At 36.3% G+C, this 20,306-nt stretch overlaps 3 protein-coding genes across 4 annotated transcripts; all 3 read left to right on the forward strand.

Annotated features, from left to right (window-relative positions):
- The first annotated feature begins 1,314 nt into the window (after nucleotides 1–1,314).
- Nucleotides 1,315–1,813, forward strand: LOC137713706 (uncharacterized). Its single transcript, XM_068453046.2, has one exon. The coding sequence runs from the start codon at nucleotides 1,458–1,460 to the stop codon at nucleotides 1,671–1,673; it is 216 nt and encodes a 71-aa protein (XP_068309147.1). The 5' UTR covers nucleotides 1,315–1,457; the 3' UTR covers nucleotides 1,674–1,813.
- Nucleotides 1,814–8,164: 6,351 nt separating this feature from the next.
- On the forward strand, nucleotides 8,165–12,924 carry LOC137713976 (MADS-box protein SOC1). 2 transcript variants are annotated; one of them, XM_068453336.2, is made up of 8 exons: nucleotides 8,165–8,373; nucleotides 8,465–8,552; nucleotides 10,593–10,654; nucleotides 10,792–10,891; nucleotides 10,987–11,028; nucleotides 11,199–11,240; nucleotides 11,369–11,454; nucleotides 12,689–12,924. In XM_068453336.2, exons 1-8 carry the CDS (start codon nucleotides 8,192–8,194, stop codon nucleotides 12,699–12,701), a joined length of 615 nt encoding a protein of 204 aa, XP_068309437.2. In that variant the 5' UTR covers nucleotides 8,165–8,191; the 3' UTR covers nucleotides 12,702–12,924. The 2 variants fall into 2 exon arrangements, with proteins under 2 accessions (XP_068309437.2, XP_068309436.2); XM_068453335.2 differs by having other exon boundaries at nucleotides 8,166–8,373; nucleotides 11,375–11,454.
- Nucleotides 12,925–13,601: 677 nt separating this feature from the next.
- On the forward strand, nucleotides 13,602–17,624 carry LOC137713380 (gamma carbonic anhydrase-like 2, mitochondrial). Its single transcript, XM_068452667.2, has 2 exons — nucleotides 13,602–14,021; nucleotides 16,986–17,624. The coding sequence occupies exons 1-2, from the start codon at nucleotides 13,649–13,651 to the stop codon at nucleotides 17,360–17,362; spliced, it is 750 nt and encodes a 249-aa protein (XP_068308768.2). The 5' UTR covers nucleotides 13,602–13,648; the 3' UTR covers nucleotides 17,363–17,624.
- The last annotated feature ends 2,682 nt before the right edge of the window (nucleotides 17,625–20,306 follow it).

Below are 20,306 nucleotides of genomic sequence, written 5' to 3' on the forward strand. Positions count from 1 at the left end.
CATTAAGGGGAGGGGGGAGTTCAGCTGAGCCACACAATAGGCAACCTAATTTGATATCGAATTTACCATCTACAAGATTCGAACTTAAGACCTCTCGCTTGTAAATGAAAATGAAGGGGGGAGTCTTATTTAAGGAAAACTAATGAAAAGGACTTGAAAACTTTGAGTTTTAACTATAAAGACAAAATAAAGGGTAAAGTGAATAGTATCAGGTTTGACTTTTTAGTGTAAAAATGTGATTTTTCGTTAAAGTGAGTAGTACCGTGAGTTTTTCGTTAAAACTTCCTTTTATTTATTTATTTTTAAACAGAAAGTAGAACTATCGTTGGATCATAAACCGTTATTAGGTCAAGGCCCAACTTGTATGCACACGTCAAGGCAGGCCTAAATACCCAATTCAAAAGTAAAATTAACAAAAACGAAACACTTTTTTGTTTTTTTTGTTTTTTTTTTTGGTTTTCCTAACAAGGAAAGGGGTAAATCCGAACATACGAGTCTACTAGGGCATAGGTTTTTTTATTTTTTTATTTTTTTTTATCAAACAATAGATTTATTAAATTAAAAAAAAAGAAATATTTTAAATTATGATTTTTTAAAATTTTGATTAAGGTGTTTTGTATTGGACGATTCTGTTTACACCCAAAAATAATAACTGGACAATCTTTTACTTTGTTCGACCCAATTTTTAAACAAAAAAAACACTTTTTATGATCTAAACCTCGAGATATCATTTAGTGTAAGCGGTAGATTGACATATACATTATATATTATTATATAAGTGAAAAGATACTTGAAAAAGAAAATTTTCTTCATTTGTATAATAACATATAACGTACTTCTTTGTGTGCCGAAAACATAAAAAAAATCTCGTCTAACCTCAAAAATTGGTGGACATGCCCACTCCTAAAATTGATTGACATTAATTTCTTTTGTCCATAAATGTGCACCAATATGCCGTGTGACGACAAATTCTAAAAAAGCAATTTACTTTGTAAAATTTAAAAGCACAGATTAGGAAAGAGACCTTCACCCGATTCATTCCATCAAATTCATCAAATTAATAAATTCAGACTTTTAAAATTTTATCTAACCACTACAAATGTAAAACTCCTTTTTAAAAATTATAATAATTTTAATATTTCAAAAGCACGAATCAGGTAATTTGATGAATTTAGTGGAACAAATTATTAGTCCCACCAAAAAGGTCGCCAACTTTTTTCATCCTCATCCTCCTCAAGAAGATCGCAGCCGTCGAAATCCAACAGTCAAGATCCTGACTCGTCCATTTTCACGAGAAAAACACATTGTGCCAGTGCATTTATGTTCCCACCCTCAAATTTCTTCAAAAACTTCCAAAACCCACCCACCTTCCTCTCAGATCTTCGAAACCCATCTTTTACTTTATCCTTCTTTTCCTCGTCGTTGGTCTGGTTTTGCAGAGGAGAGCAGGGGCAAAAATGGCAGACTGGGGTCCGGTGGTGATAGCGGTGATGCTGTTTGTGCTATTGACACCCGGGCTTTTGTTTCAGATACCCGGACATGGGAGGTTGGTGGAGTTCGGGAACATGGAGACCAGCGGCGCTTCCATTCTGGTACACGCCGTCATCTACTTTGGCCTCATCACCATCTTCCTTATTGCCATTGGAGTTCACATCTATACTGATGCTGATTAAGCTGTTGTTTTTATAAATTTATTTATTTGTATAAGTGAGTGATTAGATTAATAAAGTGTGTGCACTCAATTAAAATTTTAATCTTGTATTAATTGTGTAATTAGTTTGTCTATTATAATCTATTGTTGATTTGGTATTGATCTTGTTTCTTTGTATTTAATCATCAAGTTTTGTGTGTTTTATACGCATTTTGAACCAACTGGCTCTTAGTCTAGCGGATTTCTCTTTCAAAATATTTTGAGTGAGGGTTTGCTAAAAGAAATGTTTTGAAAGAGGTTTCAAATTCGAATGACGATGAACATAGAAGTAGAACTTAGAAGCATTGTTGGGGTTGAAATGGATGGATGGATGGATACTTGATGCATTTTTATATGCTCATGCTCCTAAATTATAATAAATTGCTATTGACGTTTACTTGGGTGCTTTACCCACATTTATGAGAGAGTTCAATACACTCTGGATCTGGAGAGGTACTCTCTTATAACCGTTGACGCGACTTAGAAAATATACCATGGATACCTGGGGTAATTTTATAACACGGGACACTTGCGATAACTTTGGTGTATTTCATTATTCGTCACGTGTCTTTTTATTTAATCATGATTTTTTTTTCTTTCAAAATTTAAAAATGAACATTTAAATGTTGTCTAACGCGGGCCGGGTGGAAAATTATTCATGGGGTACAAGAATTTGGGTCACTCGCCGTTGAGTTGTTTCAGACTCCGTTGGTCCTTTTTCAATCCCTTGGGCCCTTGCAAGTTAGAATTGGTGTAAAATTGCATGAGACTCGTAAGTGAAATGATTTATAAAACCTTCACCTTGCATACTACGGCAAAAAAATAAACGTGAAAATATACATTTACCTCTAAATGTAAATAAAAAAAAAGTGCTGATATGCTCATTCCATAGTCTTATTTTTTCGCTCACTTTTGAATGAAAATTCCAATATCAGATTAAACATTATGTAAGCAGACTTAAAAAACTCTGTTAAAAATTAATCCTCCTATATATTCTATGTTAAAAAAAAAAAAAAAACTTAAAATGAGAAACGAATCAAACCTTTCCATTTTGTCTCTCAATCACTCAGCTCTTTCCAATTCTTTAGTCTCCCTCCATCTTCTCTCTCTTCCGTCCCCTCCCCCTCCCCCCCCCCCCCCAAAAAAAAAAAAAAAAAAAAAATCTACCTCTTCTTTTCTCCCTACTTTTCAATCCTTAATTCTAAATTGAAATTCAATAATAAATAGATATGAATCTTAAATTTAGATCCTGGTAGAGGGAGAAAGAAAAGGATAGAGACTAGAGAGGAACATAAAAAGGAGAAGAAAAAGAAAGGAAGATAACTTTCTTAGCGGCAAAGAGAAAAGGAGTTGCCGCCATCATATGTGGTGTCTGGTTGCGATTGTTTTCAACTGGGTTGTACGGGGACATTCATGGCTTATCCATTTTTGTAAAATCTTCAATATTCAATCATCGTTTATATTTATTTTATTTAGGACTTAAAATTGTTAGGGATATTTTTGCAATACAAGTGGATTGGAAAAATATAAGACTATGAGTGGACATAGTAGCACTCATAAAATAAGGTACTGGGATATGAGATAAGATCAAAGACAAACATTTTTCAAATAATACTACACTTTATAAGCCCTTGGATCTATTTACATTTAACGCTTTTAATTAAAAGTTAAGATGAGTACTAAATGACGTGACAATGAAAATAACCGTCAAATAAAATATTTTGATAAGGGAATTTTGTGAAGTTAAAATAGATCTAGCCTCCATCTTCCCCCTTTGTCGTTTAGGTCAGCAACTCTCCAACACCAACAAAAAGGTCTGCAATGCCATTGACGAAATTCATCTTTGTCTTTGATGCAGTGAATACTTCTTAACGTAGGCTATATAAATATTATTTGTCTGCCATGAAAATAAAATCAGGGCTAATATGAAATCCAAATAAGAATATAAAACTATTTGCAGAGTTTACCACTTCTGTTTTCCTCCCAACTTTAATTTTTTGCAATCATTTTTTTATGAGTACAACGATATATTTTACATTGGGGAGAGGGAATAGTTCATCTTTAGAACTAAGACCTATCACTTACAAGTGAAGAGGAATACCACCAGACTATAGTACTGAGTAGCCAATTTTTTGCAACCATTAAATAGCAAACAAGAAACTACTCAACATGATACGATTAATCACAGTTTTTATTCATTTTAAGTTTTAATCTTTATTATTTATTATATTAGTTATAATTTGTGTCATTGTTCATGTCATTTAATGACTAAAAGCCTCCATGTCACTCTTAATAAGTCATTGGCCGTTGAAAAATCTAAAATGGCTAAAAAAAATGTAAAAAAAAATTGTTAAAACATTTGTCTCTTGATCCTGTTCTTTGGAAAATATAGAAAAAAAATGAAGAGCAAAAGTTAATCACTCCAAACATGGTTAGCAGATTTTTTATTACAATGTGTCAATATCTATTTCAACTTGAGCTTGCCCCAAGCAATAAAAATGCTTGGGATGAATTGGATTAATGGTCCTTATAGTGATGGGTGATCGGAAGATAGTTCTCGTGGTAAAAAATTTGAATTTAAACTTTCGTGGTGAAGTCCGTTAGAATTCATGCCCAATTTAACATTTCCGTTATTTATCCGTTAACCCATTCCATCTTCATAACCCAAAAGGAAAAGAAAAAAAAATCTCATTCATCCAAGGCTATGAATTCTTTGCTCCATGCTTCGATTTCGACTTCATTCAAAACTCTTTTGTCCATCAGATCGACTGGATTTTTTTATTTCAGCACTAGCCAATCCAAGTATCACTGAAAATCTTAGTTATTCTTTCTTACGTGGAACTTTAATTGAACTGCTTGTTTGTTAATTTTGCAAGAACTAAAACCAAGAAAGATGAATAGAGTAGCAGGCATATCTCAAAGGTCTGTTTCTGGGGATTTGCTCATTAACAATGGTACGAGCAACGAAGGGAAGCTGAAAAGCTAGAGAGAGAGAGAGGGAGGAGGAGGCAGGTCGAATGTCTAGAGAGAGAAAGAGAGAGGGGGAGGGAGGGGATGCAGAGAAGCAGGTAAGCAATCTGGAAAAAAGATGGGGTGGTTGGGGTGGGAATGTGAACGAGACTTATAGAAATATTAATTTGTGCTTGAATCTTAACAAACTTTATTACCAGAGTTTAAATCCGAATTTTTTTACCATGAAGCTGTCTTTAGCTTACCCTGTTACCACGGGAATAATTAATCTAATTTAGCCAAATGCTTAAACTTGTAGGGTAACACGAAAAGGCGTTAAACACGTTCGATTAATTGTTAGAAAGAACGATACAAGAAAATAGTAAAGCTTTTGATTTGATTGGTCATCTGAGGGAAGAGACATGGAAGGGAAAATATGAGAGACATGTCGGCATTTCTCTCGTAAATCACATGTTATGACTAGATGAGCAATTAAAATACACAAAGTGATTGATAAATGAGATATTGGTCACTTGAGAATTTTATGGTTTGCATTTCACTTTAAGTCTGTGAGTTGCGAGTTGGAGTCTAACTTCGTTTAAGAGGCCTTGTTGATAGTGTTCTTTTACATTTAAAATAAAAGTTTTGCATAAAGTGCTTTAAAACATATTAAACATGGACACGTACCAAGAGAAGAGATATCTATTTTTTAGACAAAACTTGTTACGTCTCAAACACTCAACTAGGTATGTAACTAAAGGGTAATATTAGGTAGGCCAAATTTTTAAACTAAATTTTGTAAACCGAATGATGTGATTGTTGATGATTGAGTTATTACTTAAGTATTGATTAAAATGCTTATTTCATATTGATGACACATAACTTGGTTTGTAAATAAGGTAGAATTTGATCTCCATAGCATTATCCTTAATTAAATATTGAATTGTATGTGTTCTAATATTCTAGTGGATAAAATGATAAATTTTCACTTTTACAACCCCGATTCGAAACTTCCTCGTTCTTAAATTTTTATAATAATTTTCAACTCTCCCATCTTTAAATAATAATATTAGATTAAATTTTGAAGACTCTAAGATTCCCTCTTTTCTCTCTTAAGTCTTCCACCCAATGATAATAATTTAAGTCGATCTCTTTTGCACTCCTAGGTTTTAAGTCCACCTCTTTTCTCTCCTCCACTTTCGCTACTGGGTTTAAGTCCATCACCATCATAGTGGCGTGGACCACCATTGAGGAACAACTCCAATCTTGTCTGAACATGTCCATAAATCTCCCCTAAAAATAATCCATAATTTGACGCTTTGTCACCCACATTTTCCTGTAAACCCAACAAAAGTTTTTTACGTCTCATTTTATTCAAAAGGTATTGATGGGTTTCACAAACTTTTGATTTTACAACCCATGTATGTCTCATCCCCTTTTTTACTATTTTTAAGTACTATGTTTCACGTGTCAATTAGCGATTAGTATAATCGCAACATGCAATATATATATATATATATATGTGTGTGTGCGTGTTAGTGAAGAAATTGTTACCGAATATTTTTTTCCACCGTTTTATTTATCATTGTTAGATGAGTTTAGGGTACTGATCATTAACATCACTTAAGGGTGATGAATAACAATGCACCCAAATTGTTATTACACATTTAATTTGTCACATCCCGGCCCGGGCGGGACTACTTCCCGGGCCCGACTTCACTACTGTAGCACGATATTGTCCGCTTTGGGCTTACCATTCCCTCACGGTTGTGCTTTTGAGAATTCACGAGCAACTTCCCAGTGGGTCACCCAGCATGGGATTGCTCTAGCCCCCTTCTCGCTTAACTTCAGAGTTCCTACGGAACCCGAAGCCAGTGAGCTCCCAAAAGGCCTCGTACTAGATAGAGATGGGAATATACATATAAGGATCACTCCCCTGGGCGATGTGGGATGTCACAATCCACCCCCCTTAGGGGTCCGACATCCTCGTCGGCACACCACGACCAGGGTTAGGCTCTGATACCAATTTGTCACATCCTGGCCCGGGCGGGACTACTTCCCGGGCCCGACTCCACTACCGTAGCACGATATTGTCCACTTTGGGCTTACCATTCCCTCACGGTTTTGTTTTTGGGAACTCACGAGCAACTTCCTAGTGGGTCACCCATCATGAGATTGCTCTAGCCCCCTTCTCGCTTAACTTCAGAGTTCCTACGGAACCCGAAGCCAATGAGCTCCCAAAAAGCCTCGTACTAGGTAGAGATGGGAATATACATATAAAGATCACTCCCCTGGGCGGTGTGGGATGTCACAATCCACCCCCCTTAGGGGTCCGACGTCCACGTCGGCACACCACGACCAGAGTTAGGCTCTGATACCAATTTGTCACATCTCGGCCCGGGCGGGACTACTTCCCAGGCCCGACTCCACTACCGTAGCACGATATTGTCCCCTTTGGACTTACCATTCCCTCACAGTTTTGTTTTTGGGAACTCACGAGCAACTTGTCAGTGGGTCACCCATCATGTGATTGCTCTAGCCCCCTTCTCGCTTAACTTCAGAGTTCCTACGGAACCCGAAGCCAATGAGCTCCCAAAAAACCTCGTACTAGGTAGAGATGAGAATATACGTATAAAGATCACTCCCCTGGGCAGTGTGGGATGTCACAATCCACCCCCCTTAGGGGCCCGACGTCCTCGTCAGCACACCACGACCAGGGTTAGGCTCTGATACCAATTTGTCACATCTCTGCCCGGGCGGGACTACTTCCCAGGCCCGACTCCACAACCGTAGCACGATATTGTCCCCTTTGGGCTTACCATTCCCTCACGGTTTTGTTTTTGGGAACTCACGAGCAACTTCCCAGTGGGTCACCCATCATAGGATTACTCTAGTCCCCTTCTCGCTTAACTTCAGAGTTCCTACAGAACCCGAAGCCAGTTAGCTCCCAAAAAGCCTCGTATTAGGTAGAGATGGGAATATACATATAAGGATCACTCCCCTGGACGATGTGGGATGTCATATAATTACTTACTATATTGTTGATCACATCTTTATTTAGAGAGGTTGCATTCTTAAATCAAAATATTAGCTAGTTAGCTTACACGATACGGTAGATATGTAATCAAAATAGGTGATGTTAGTAACACATCATGTGGTCATCTAATATCTATTGACATAAAGTTGGAAGAGATTCAAATTTTTTAAGGAATTGTTACTGGTACTTCAAATATCTCATTTTGCATTCTAAATTTTTTATAATTCGAAAAAAAAATACACTTGTAATTAAGAAATATGGAATAAAATTGTTGGAATGCTAATAACAGTTCCAACAAGGCAATAATAATGAAATTCGAGTGGGATGATTGCAAAAGGGGAATTTGGTAGTGACATCTTGTCAAAAGTCCAAATATTATTAACCAGCACCTTCATGAGCTAATCACGAATCAATCTCCTAATTAACTACAGATTAACACCGATATTCTTCTATATATATAGTATGGAACGGTGAGTAAGTTAACAGTGGACAAATATAATAAGGTATTAGTAAATATGGGGAGGGGGAAAGTGGAGCTGAAGAGAATCGAGAACCCAACAAGCAGACAGGTCACCTTCTCAAAACGCAGAAATGGACTTCTGAAGAAGGCTTTTGAGCTCTCTGTCCTCTGCGATGCTGAAGTTGCCCTCATCATCTTCTCTCCATCTGGCAAGTCCTACCAATTTGCAAGCCACGAGTACGTTTAATTAACACGTAATTAAACTAGCTAGCTAGGTGTGATGATGATCCTTCCCAATAATAATTGGTTATGGTAACGTGTGATGCAGCATAACTAGGACCATTTCCATGTATAAAAGGGAAGTAGGGTTGCCTGAATCCAACAACTCAAGCTTCGGAAGGGCCAGAACAATGGAGGTATATATACAATATAGTTATGTATTGCTCTTTTCGGTGGAATTTTTTTTTCGGTCTAACGCTTATATCTAAACATATTGTTACTAATTTACGTGATATAAAATAATTGGGCGTCAAAATTGATATTTCATGACCTAAAGTATTAACAATTAAGAAATAAATACGCTTATGTATTATAACATAGGTGACACTAACAAGAGTGTGAACTACGGAGTAATAGTACATAATAAAATGATTATAATATATATACAGAAATACAGTCCATATCCATTGGGCATATTTGATGTCGTATTAAAAAAAAAATTCATAATTTTCAAAACATTTCTTAAGAACATCTTTTAAACAAGGTTCTAATAGATGTTAGCCACTAGTCAGGCAGAAGACTTAGGCCTAGTGCCTAGGTAGCTAGACAGGGCCTAGGCAGACTAGGCGAATTTAAGTAAACTTATTATTTATCATATAAATAAGTGCATGTTTATACTTAAAAAATGCATAATTGTATTGAGATACATAAATTAAAAAAAATAGAATGACATATATGAAAGTATTAGAAAATATTGAAAACATTGGGAACCAAAATGTATAATGAGTGTTCATCCACAATTCAACAATTCGCTAACAATTTATTAAAAATATATAATACAAAATGAAAGTTATTTATTTTTTGTCTAAGTGAGAGTTGTGACCTAAGTGACTGCTTCGGCGGCTAAGAGATCCTAGACACCATTTCTTAATTTTCAAACGCCCAGGAATTAATTGAGGCACTGGTCAGCTGCCTAGCGCCTAGACGGTGCTAGGTGGGGATTTTTAGAACAATGCTTTTAAGAAAAGTTTTATTTAAGATCCAAAAATTGGTTTGGCATAAGATTCAAATTGTTCATAAAATTTTAATAATTAAAAAGAAAAGGAAAAAAAAAAACTCTACAACAACTCCTGGTGGATCCAGGAATTACTACTAGATTCAATCGAATAGACAGATAGATCCAAAGAGAAGGTCGAAGGACAGGGAGAGGAGAGCATATAGATGAGAGAGAAATAGGAGAGATGTTCGGAAGGGAGGAGAGAGAAAAACAGGATAAAGATAGAGAGCTAGCAAAAAAAGATTGGAAGATACGAGGGGAGAGAGAAAATAGTGGGTTTGGAGTTTAAAATCTCTAAAGAGGAGAGAGAAAATAGTGGGTTTGGAGTTTAAAATCTCTAAAAACTTACTTTTTGTGTTGTTTAGAAGTAGGTTAATTTATGTTAGTTTTGAGTTCACTTTTTTTTTTTTTTTTTTTTTTTGTTTTTTGGGTAAAAAGTTCATTTTTTTTTTAAGTAGTCTTACCAAACGAGTATTTAAGGTGTAAAACTTAAAATGTATTTTTGAGTCTAAAAGGTGGAATTCAAGTAGAGTACTAAACATACTCTTAAGTTTTTCTTCTTTTGATGGATCAAATGTCTAAAAGGTGGAATTCAAGTAGAGTACTAAACATGCCCTTAAGTTTTTCTTCTTTGATGGATCAAATGGGCTCCTATATGTCCATCCTAATTCTTTTCAAATAAGATGACTCTGATCTTTTCTCCAAGCTAATTAAACAAAGGGTGGTGCTATTCATACATCCCTTTTTACCTCTTAAATACTCTTTGTTAATTTATGTCTTTTGATTTTTTTCAATTCATTAAATCTGATGGTTAGAAATTGAGAGAGGTGCGTGGGAGGTAAAAATGAGTGTATGGATGACATCACCCTCAAACAAATAAATAAAAATTCATATCTAATTAGCTAGTAATTAATCACTCCTACAAAAGCATGAAAAAACAGCTTTTATATCAAAGTTCAATTTTATGTCACTTCCAATAACATCGATATTCGATATTTCCCCCCAATTTGTTAATTATCACTCACATTTTATCACAAAATACTTCAGTATTAGTTGGAATAAGATTATGATATTTAAACTCTTCTTTTCTCAGAGATATGATCAATGTGGAATATTTCAACAATTTCTTGTCTCTGCAATGTTAAACTAATTACTTTGATCTGCTGTATATTTTTGACAGTATTGGAGGAATGAAAATGAAGAGTTAAGAAAATCAATAGGGAAGTTGGAAATGAGGCTGAGGTAGGTTTGCAGCAACTACAACTTTTTTCCTGTGCGACGTGTGTGTGTGTGTGTATATATATATATGTGGTTGTTTTATTTCAAATTTCAACAAATTATAAATTAATTAACATGGTATTATGAACATATATATGAAGGAACTTGGCTGGGGAAGAGCTATCAACGCTTGGCGTGCAAGAGCTAAAGCAGCTGGAAAGACAGTTAAAAACTGGGGTTGAACGCATCCGCTCTAAAATGGTATATATGATATTATTATATTTCTGGTTTAATTTATATGTTACTGATAACAGCTAGGGTTTAATTGATCTGTGATTAATCTAATTAATTAACAGAGACGGATCATTTCGGAGAATGTTAGCTTGCTGAAAAGAAAGGTAACAACCCTCTCGTAGTTTCCTGCTTAAGTTGTTTCGATTAATTCAAATGAATTGTTACTTTGGACGTACGGAAATAGTAGTTCGTAGGGTTTATATTAAGGTTTGACATGCTTGTGAATTGGGTTTATATCAAAGTTTCTATAATTTAGTTGTATAATACGCTGCAGCATAAAGCATCGCAAGAAGAAAACACGCGTCTGCTAAAAAGAGTGAGTAAATATTGCCCTAATTTCCTATGTTAATTAATTGCAAATTGCGGTGAATCATAGAAATGCTTAGTTAATTAATTGGACACTTTCGTTTGATTAACATGTGCTGATTTGTCTTTTGAATTGAGATTAAGTTGCACGAGCTTAATTTTGCTGATGCCACCTGCTCGACTTCTTCTGTGGGAGCAAATGCACGCATTAGTGCATTTCCAAGGTACAAAAATATAAGGATTAATCTCGGTTTACTACTTTTTTGGTTTTCAACATTTGATACATAAAGTTTTTTTTCATCTCAGAATGGTATCTAAAGTCATAATTTTAGGATACTTTTATACATCCGTTAAAGTTTCTATTAAATAAGCTGTTAAATAGTGACATGATGCCTACATGGACAATAACTGAATACTACGTGTCAATATAAGCCCACGTAAATATTAAAAAAAATAAAAACAGGGGTTAAATCTCTATCCTGCCCCTCACCCACCCCACCTTCCCCTTCCCTAATACCCACCCGAAACCATCCCTTTTCACCTTCCCCTTCCCCAAAACCCCCAAACAACCAGCTCCCTTCTTTCTCTAGATGACGAAGTTTCTTGATCTGGATGAGAGCTTGGTGCATGCACAGGCTGACCCGTCGCCAAAGAAGTTTGATTTCATTATGCAGCCGAGGATCGACGGAATCGAGTGGCTGTTTGATCCCTACTCTTCCACGTGCTCATCTGGGTTCAAGATTGTGATTTTTTCTGTAGAGATTTCCTTCTGGTGTTCGTTCATCTCACCTATTTGATCCAATGTATAAGTCAAGATCTTTTCCTGAGGTTTTAAGTTTCTCTAAAGATTTTCTTGTCTCTTTTCTACTCATTTGGTGATTTGGTGAAATGGGTTATGGTGGAATTTTTGTTTAGAAGAATGATTGTTACAATGAAATGGGTTATGGTGGTTCGACAAAAAAAAAAGGGTTATGGTGGAATTTTGGAATGGAGAGAGAAGGGAGGAAGGGTTGTTTGGGGGTTTTGGGGAAGGTGACGGGGAAAAGGGATGGTGGCGAGTGGGTATTAGGGAAGGGGAAGGTGGGGTGGGTGAGGGGCGGGATAAAGATTAGCCTAATTTTTTTATATACACGTGGCCCAGACACGTGACGTCCAGTTATTGTCCACGTGACGGGCGCCACGTCATCATTTAATGGCAGATTTAACAGCAACCTTAACGGATGCATGAAAGTGTCTCAAAATTATGATTTCAGGTATCACTTTGGAATGAAAAAAAACTTCATTTACCAAATGTTGAAAACCAAGAAACTTCATGATAGTAAACTGAGATTAACCCAAAATATAATATGTACACACACATATATATATATATATATATGTTAAAATTATTATTATGTTAATAACGTTTATCACTAATTAAGCTTGCTGTTGATCAATTATACTCTTACTGTGTGGCAGTGAACTAATTTGAAATTCAGGGTTCTTCAACATGATCTATGAGCAGCACCATCCAGTGCCTAACTGATTTGAAAAGGCTACCTGCTTGCAGCAGCTTCAGCTTTTGCTGTTGTGTATGTATACTTAAGATTATATTTGCACCTAGCTAGCTTGAGTTTCTAATTTCTTGTGTATGAGCTATATGGAGTTTGTGGAAATAAATTTATGTATATGATGATTTGGATTGTTGTTATGCATATATGTTTCTGGCCATACAATGATAAAAATAATATTTTTTGTATTTGTTTTGGCTACGTACGTACGTATTTTTGTCTTCTTATTTCAGAGGAACAAGAACATCAGAGAAGCACGAATTAACTAGGTAAACTTGCAAACCAAATTCTGTAGAAAACGGCTAAGATTAAAACACACTTTTTTTTTTTTTTTTTTTTTTATCAACTAACTCTTAATTTAACAAATTTTTCTTCCAAATGTTAAAAGATTCAAATTCGGATTGCCCTCCCAAAGACAAATGAGCACGATTTGATTTTTGAAGTAATAGATTCAATTTTAACATTAGCGTTTAAGTTATGACTCATGCGAAGTTTTTCAGTGTGACTGTTACATCGTCACGTGATATTATCAATTCATTCATGTTATAATACACATATCTATTTATTAACATTATACTATATATCCATGACACATTACATTTTTCATTCATTCATACATTAATATATGAACTGGTAATACTACGTCACGTGACTGAAAATTTCTCATCGTTGAATCCAAGAGGATTCTCATTCCAATTAGATTGGACCATGATAGTTGGGCTTTTGGGCATAAAATTTTCCGGGCTTGAGCCCATTATACACACATCACAATCTGCAGCCCACATCTAAACCAACCCACTACCGACTCCCCCACCCATTCTCTCCTCCATTTCCAGCTCCCACTCCAAACCACCTCTCCCCCCCACCAATGGCAGCCATAGCTCGCGTCTCCAGAAAAGCCCTAACCTCCTTCTCCAGCTCAGCCCATCCATCCGCCTTCCACCGCACCTTCGCCGCCGAAGCAGCAAAAGCCGCGGCCATAACACCCTCGCCGGATCGGATCAAATGGGACTACAGAGGTCAGAGAAGGATAATTCCACTCGGCCAGTGGCTCCCGAAGATCGCCGTCGACGCTTACGTGGCACCCAACGTGGTCTTGGCGGGTCAGGTCACGGTCTGCGACGGAGCATCCGTTTGGCCCGGGTCGGTCCTCCGCGGCGATCTCAATAAGATCACCGTCGGATTCTGCTCCAATGTTCAGGAACGCTGCGTCCTCCACGCCGCTTGGTCTTCCCCAACAGGTAGGTTCCCCAACTTTCTAGCTTTTTCTTTAAATATTTCATTTGGTTTCTTAATTTGTTGTTAATCCTACAATTGGTTTTTAATTATTCGAATTGAAGTGTGTTAATAGCTGAATTGCTACACTGAGTATAGCTGCTGTGTATTTGGTAAGCTGTTGAGGTTAATTAGCTGAGAATTTGAAGGAAAAAATTGAACTTTGTAAGTAGATAATGGAATTTTGTAGTGCATTTGGGTCTTTCACTAGGTGTAATGTAACTCACAAGCTGTTAGTTTTTCGGGTCCGGTAGGGTAGGCAATTCAAAATAAAAATATTACTCCTTTAGTGAAGTGGTGATGGTGACTTCTTTCTGAAAGAATAAAAGTTTCCTGTTGCCATATTGTCATTGCATCGTGTCAATAGTGAGGTAGTAATATAGTGGTTGGAAGCTCGAGTTGATGTCCCTTTGAAGAAATTTCACCAGGTTGTTACTCATTATTTCCTCCTTTCCCAATCTTCGAGTTGTGGGGATTTGGAAAGAATTAGTTTGGAAGGATAAATGGATTGAAGTCTCCTTTGTGCGGATTTTTCTTATCTACCAATGTGTCTGCTCTCTCTATTTGAGTGGTTGGAGTTTAGTTTTTGTAGAATTTGAATGATTTGGAAGTTACGTGTGTTCTTCTTTACTAACAACAACAAAACGCCATTGCGCTCGGTTCTGTGTCACGTCTTCGGTTAGATCCAAGTACTCTTAAGTCTTTTCTTAGAGTCTCTTTCAAAGTCTTCCTAGGTCTTCCTCTACCCCTTTGGCCCTAAACTTCTATCTCGTAATCGCATCTTCTCACCAGAGCATCAGTTGACCTTCGTTTCACATGTCCAAACCACCGTAACCGATTTTCTCTCATCTTTCCTTCAATTTCAGGTACTCCTACTTTACTTCGGATATCCTCATTCCTAATCTTATCCTTTATCGTGTGCCCACACATCCAATGAAGCATTCTCATCTCCGCTACACCTATTTTATGTACGTGTTGATGCTTCACCGCCCAACATTCCGTGCCATAAAGCATTATCGGCCTTATTGCCGTCCTATAAAATTTTCCCTTAAGCTTCAATGGCATACGACAGTCACACAACATGCCGGATGCACTCTTCCACTTCAACCATCCAGCTTGCATTCTATGGTTGAGGTCTCCATCCAACTCTCCGTTCTTTTGCAAGACAGATCCTAGGTAGCGAAAGCGGTCACTCTTTGGTACTTCCTGATCTCCAATCCTCACCCCTAACTCATTTGAGCCTCCATTTGCACTGAACTGAGCCTAGTTTCATGCAAGCATTGTTGAGGTAGTTATTGATGAGGTATCATTTCGTAGTTTTAAACCTTCTGCCATGATTTGGAAGGAGTATCTTGCGATGCAAATTTGTACTTGGATTATTGCACATGGTAGACATTGGGATACCATCTGATTCTTTATCACTATTGTTTTGAACGTATGGCACAAATTGTTAAGGGAATCAAAGTGTTTCCTCCTTGGATTTTGTTGTTCTTTGAGAACCATTGTGCTTTTGTCGACCGGAAGAAAGGGACCGTCTTGTGCAATAGTATGTGGCTATTATCTGAGTAGTATGGGCATACAGAAATAGAAGGAGTATTTTTTAAAAAACAAAAGTGCGCAGGGTGTAGTTTTTTCTTCTAGAGGTAGTGTGCAATTGCCGCTGCCATTTGGAGTTTCTATTCGAATATGGGGCCTATATATTGCATGGACAGGGACACAGATACGGCAATACGCGATACGTGACATGCCGACACGTTAAATAAGGACAGGGACACAACTAGGACACATCGATTAAAATATAATAAATTTATAATAATATTACATATATTATAATTTATAATATAACAAAGTACCCATGTTCATCAAATTCATTCACCATACATAATAATTTAAACAACACAAGATTCAAGTCTCAATGATCTTCAAGTCTCTCTTTCTATTTCTTCTTGAACTTAATTGTCGTCATTAGTAAAGATTCCGGCCTCTAATTGGAGAGAGATGACTGAAGAGGAGTTTGGCAAACTTTTAGGTTTTAGAAATTTCAGTAGTTACAGAATTGCCCCAAAATGTCTTTACATTTACAAAAAGTGCCTGCTGTGTCTGGACCGTGTCCAAACTGTGTCCGGGGTGTGTCTGAGGCATGTCGGGTGTCAGGGTGTCCAACATTCCGACACTTTGGGGTTTCGGAGTGTCTGTGCAACATCTATTAGACTATCCTTAGTTCATTCTCCATTTCCTGAATTCATGGCTAGAGAAATATGCTAGGCATGGGCGTCAAGTATTATACAATATAGAAATTCTCTTCTTTGTGAGGAACAGCAGGTTCCGATAATTAGTGATGGATAAGATCAGTAGAATGTGATATGTAAGAAAGTGGTAATATCGATTATTTTGCCATTTGTATTTAATGTTTTAAAACAGCTGAGTGTTTCTGGGAATCTGGTCATTCCTGAACTTATATCTCGCAACATCTCTTGCTTGAAACTTTTGGACCTTTAGGTTTATAATTGGGGTGTAAACTCACGTCATTCAAGAATTTGGAATTTCCTTATGTTCTAACATTTAGCATATAACCATAGAGCATCGTGTTTCTTGATTCGTTTTAGGCCGAGTTTCCACTGATCTCTACATTGTTCCTGGTCCTATCCAGAGACCAACCTTAATTTGCGTCAACTTCTAATGAATATAATGATCTGGTCTATCTTTTTCATTGGCTCTGTTTAAAGAGCATATGCTTTCATTTTAAAAGTACATCGGTTGTTTGTGCATCCTGGAAGGTGACTATGACTCTTGTATATCATTGTTATTTGTTGTTGATGTATTTTCTCGACGTGCATATCACGTCTGTCATGGAATGTAAGGGATCTATTGCTATTTGATCTACTGGGATTTTCTGAATTTATAATACGCAACCACTTTCACTTTCTCAGGACTTCCAGCAGAGACATCCATTGAGAGGTTTGTGACTATTGGCGCATACAGTCTGTTGCGGTCCTGCACAATTGAGCCAGAATGCATTATCGGGCAACATTCGATCCTAATGGAAGGTTCCTTGGTGGAGACCCACGCTATCCTTGAAGCTGGATCTGTGGTTCCCCCGGGAAGGAGAATTCCAACTGGTGAACTTTGGGCTGGAAACCCGGCAAGGTTTGTCCGAACTCTGACACATGAAGAGACCTTGGAGATCCCGAAACTCGCAGTCGCAATAAACGATCTAAGCAAAGAATATTTCCAAGAATTCCTCCCGTATTCCACAGTATATTTGGAGGTTGAAAAGTTCAAGAAATCTTTGGGGATTTCCATTTGATCAGTTTCATCTTCATGTTTCCTTGTATCGTTTAGTTGGAGGCTTTCCTTGTAAGGAAATAAGCAGCTCCGAGACAGAGCTATCTTTTTGGGGTGTCCACCTTGTATTTCGATCGTCCTGTTTTGAAATATCAATCGACAATCGGATGTTCTAATCGTAGTTTCCGGCCGGCACGTAACAGGAAACTCCGATCACTTGCATCCCCATTTGTTTAAGCTCAGCTGACTTGATGTCATATATAAAAAGATTCACCATTGCTGTTCTTCTAGAGTTATGATATCCATATCAGATCCAGAATTCGAACCTTGGGGGGTTTAAATACAAGTTTTTTAAATAGAAACAAGGTGCGAGGTGCTTAGTATTTCTTTTCAGTTTATTCACCAAGGCATTTCGTCGAATACTTGGTAGGCTTGTTGTTAGTCAAATCATATTATGCACATGTCAACAAAGATTGACTTATGCTGATACGATCTAATGAGCGATAAAAGATAGAATTTGTAGAGTGATATCGATTCAACCTATTGAGATGTACCTAGCAGGCATTACAACAAATATTTAGTAGGCACAAATGAGATTTGTAAAAATTGAAAGATGGCTAACTTTAATGTTTTGTTCGTTTGTCGGCTGCCGACTGTATATTAATTTCCATTATTTTTCCTATTGGTCAGATGCCGGCTATAACTTGTTTTTATGTTTTTGGTTTGAACATTGATTGATGGAAAAGGGCACCAAACAAATCCCAATCGATATATTTCTAAGAAATAAGGTTTGACATGTCCCCGGTTGCAACATTGCTAATTATTTGGGATAACTTGTCTTTTAGAAATGTTCTGGTTGTATGGTGAGGGAATCTCGCGCGCGATCTAAGAGATATTTCTTCTATTTTTCTTTCATTGAACTTAAAAAAAAATATTCCCATTCAATGCGACCGGTTTATTTATCTCCTTAAATATAGAATAATAATCCCTGTTATATATACAATGTACATCCTTTGCAAGATTTGATTCATGCGGGAATATACAATGCAAGGTTTCGTATTTTTAAAAGAAAAAAACATTATTTAGCTAGGTCAAGAGTTCGATTCTGTTGACAAAAATGAAAGTTCATATCCTTGAAAAGCAATGCCAAAGTAATGTTACTTGACTAGGTCACGATTTTGATTATAATTAGTTGTTGGGTCAAATCTAGTTTCGTTTTCAATAAGGTTTGATATAAATTAGATATATTCATTTTCCCTTGAAAGACATGCACTAAATCATGGAGAAAATGGGACAAGAAATTAGGTTTAAGTCATTGAGTGCGTGGCTTCAGCCTTCATGGGTTTCTGTCTCTAGTGAAAAGATACTGAGACGGCTTCGGAAAATAAAATCTTATGGTTTGGCAGGCGTGGGCGTAGTTACGTTGACTACAACGTATGTAATTTTTTAGTGAAGTCGGGTTTAAATTTTTTACTACAATTTCAAATTAGTTTAAAGTAAAATATTAATCGTTTAAAAAATAAAATCTTATAGTAGTTGTCTCAACTAACAATTTTCTTCTAATTTGCCCTATCAACTTTCAGTTTGATTCTAATCCCCTCTTGGTTACATTTTTAAAGCCGTAATTATGCGAATATAACAACTTTTCCAACCACCAACCAGAAAAGGAGACCTTCAATTTCAACACTTAACTTGAGCATACCTAAATCGGATGGCAATGATTACATTGAATATTCACAGCTAGTCTAAGTGCTATATTTTGAAATCGGGTTTTCTTGATAAATAGTTCTTGAAATTGATCAAACTCATCATCTTGGTCCTTTACTTTTAAAATCAATCAATGTCGTCCCTGACATTTATTACCGTACATCAATTTGGTCATTCCGTTAAAATTCCGTCAACTATTCTGTTAGTTTGTATGTGAGACCCACAAATCCAATGAAATGGTGACATATGGATTACACAAAATAAAGGTTTTTACTGCAAATAGTCTCTGACATTGATCCAACTCCTCATTTTGTTTCCTAAGTTTCAAAAGACTTTCAATATCACACATCAATTTAATCCTCCTGTTAAAATTTCGTCAATATTTTTTGTCTCATTAATCCAATCATATGGTGCCAAATATATATATATTTTTTTTTTTAAGATTTAAAACTACAAGTAAAATAAGAAACTAAAAACCAAAATTAAAAGAAAAAGTCATCATCGTCTTCATCAGGATATGCTCAAAAAGAAAAGGAAGACACCATGACACCATTAAACTACTTGGCCTCCTGAACTACTCCTTATTCTCTCTAATTGGTTATAATACTATCAAGTTTGAATTGAATTTGGATTCGATTTTATCCAATTTAGATTGATTTTTTTTCTAATTGGGGTTGTGGGATACGAGAAAAATGTCAGCATGGAATACTTGTTTGTTGGTTCACTCTTAAAAAAATAGTTTGTTATAGTTTATCCACATTGAGTCATATGATTGGATTAGTGAGACCACATTAACTCACAAACGAAAAATATCGATGAAATTTTAACTGAATGACTAAAATTGATGTGCGGTAGTGAAAGTTAAGGACCAAATTAATCAATTTTTGAAACTTAGGGACCAAAATGAGGAGTTGGATCAATGTCAGGAACCATTTGTGATAAAAATCCTTATTTTGTGTAATCCACATGTCACAATTTCATTGGATTTGTGGGTCCAAAATACAAACTAACATAATAGTTGACGGAATCTTAACGGAAGGATCATCAATGTAGTGAATGTTAAGGACGACATTGATTGATTTTAAAAATGAGGGACCAAAATGATGAGTTTGATCAATCTCATGACCATTTGTGATAAAAATCCTTTTGAGATCAAGTACGCTATTCATTCATTAAAGTTCAAAATCCATAAAAGAATGGAGGATAGAGTGTGATTACATAGGCTTCGATAAAAACCTTGTTGAAAATTTCAACCCGAT

The sequence above is a fragment of the Pyrus communis genome, chromosome 14, assembly GCF_041283825.1.
Source record: "Pyrus communis isolate YQ-2024b chromosome 14, ASM4128382v1, whole genome shotgun sequence".
NCBI classification, from domain to species: Eukaryota; Viridiplantae; Streptophyta; class Magnoliopsida; order Rosales; family Rosaceae; genus Pyrus; species Pyrus communis.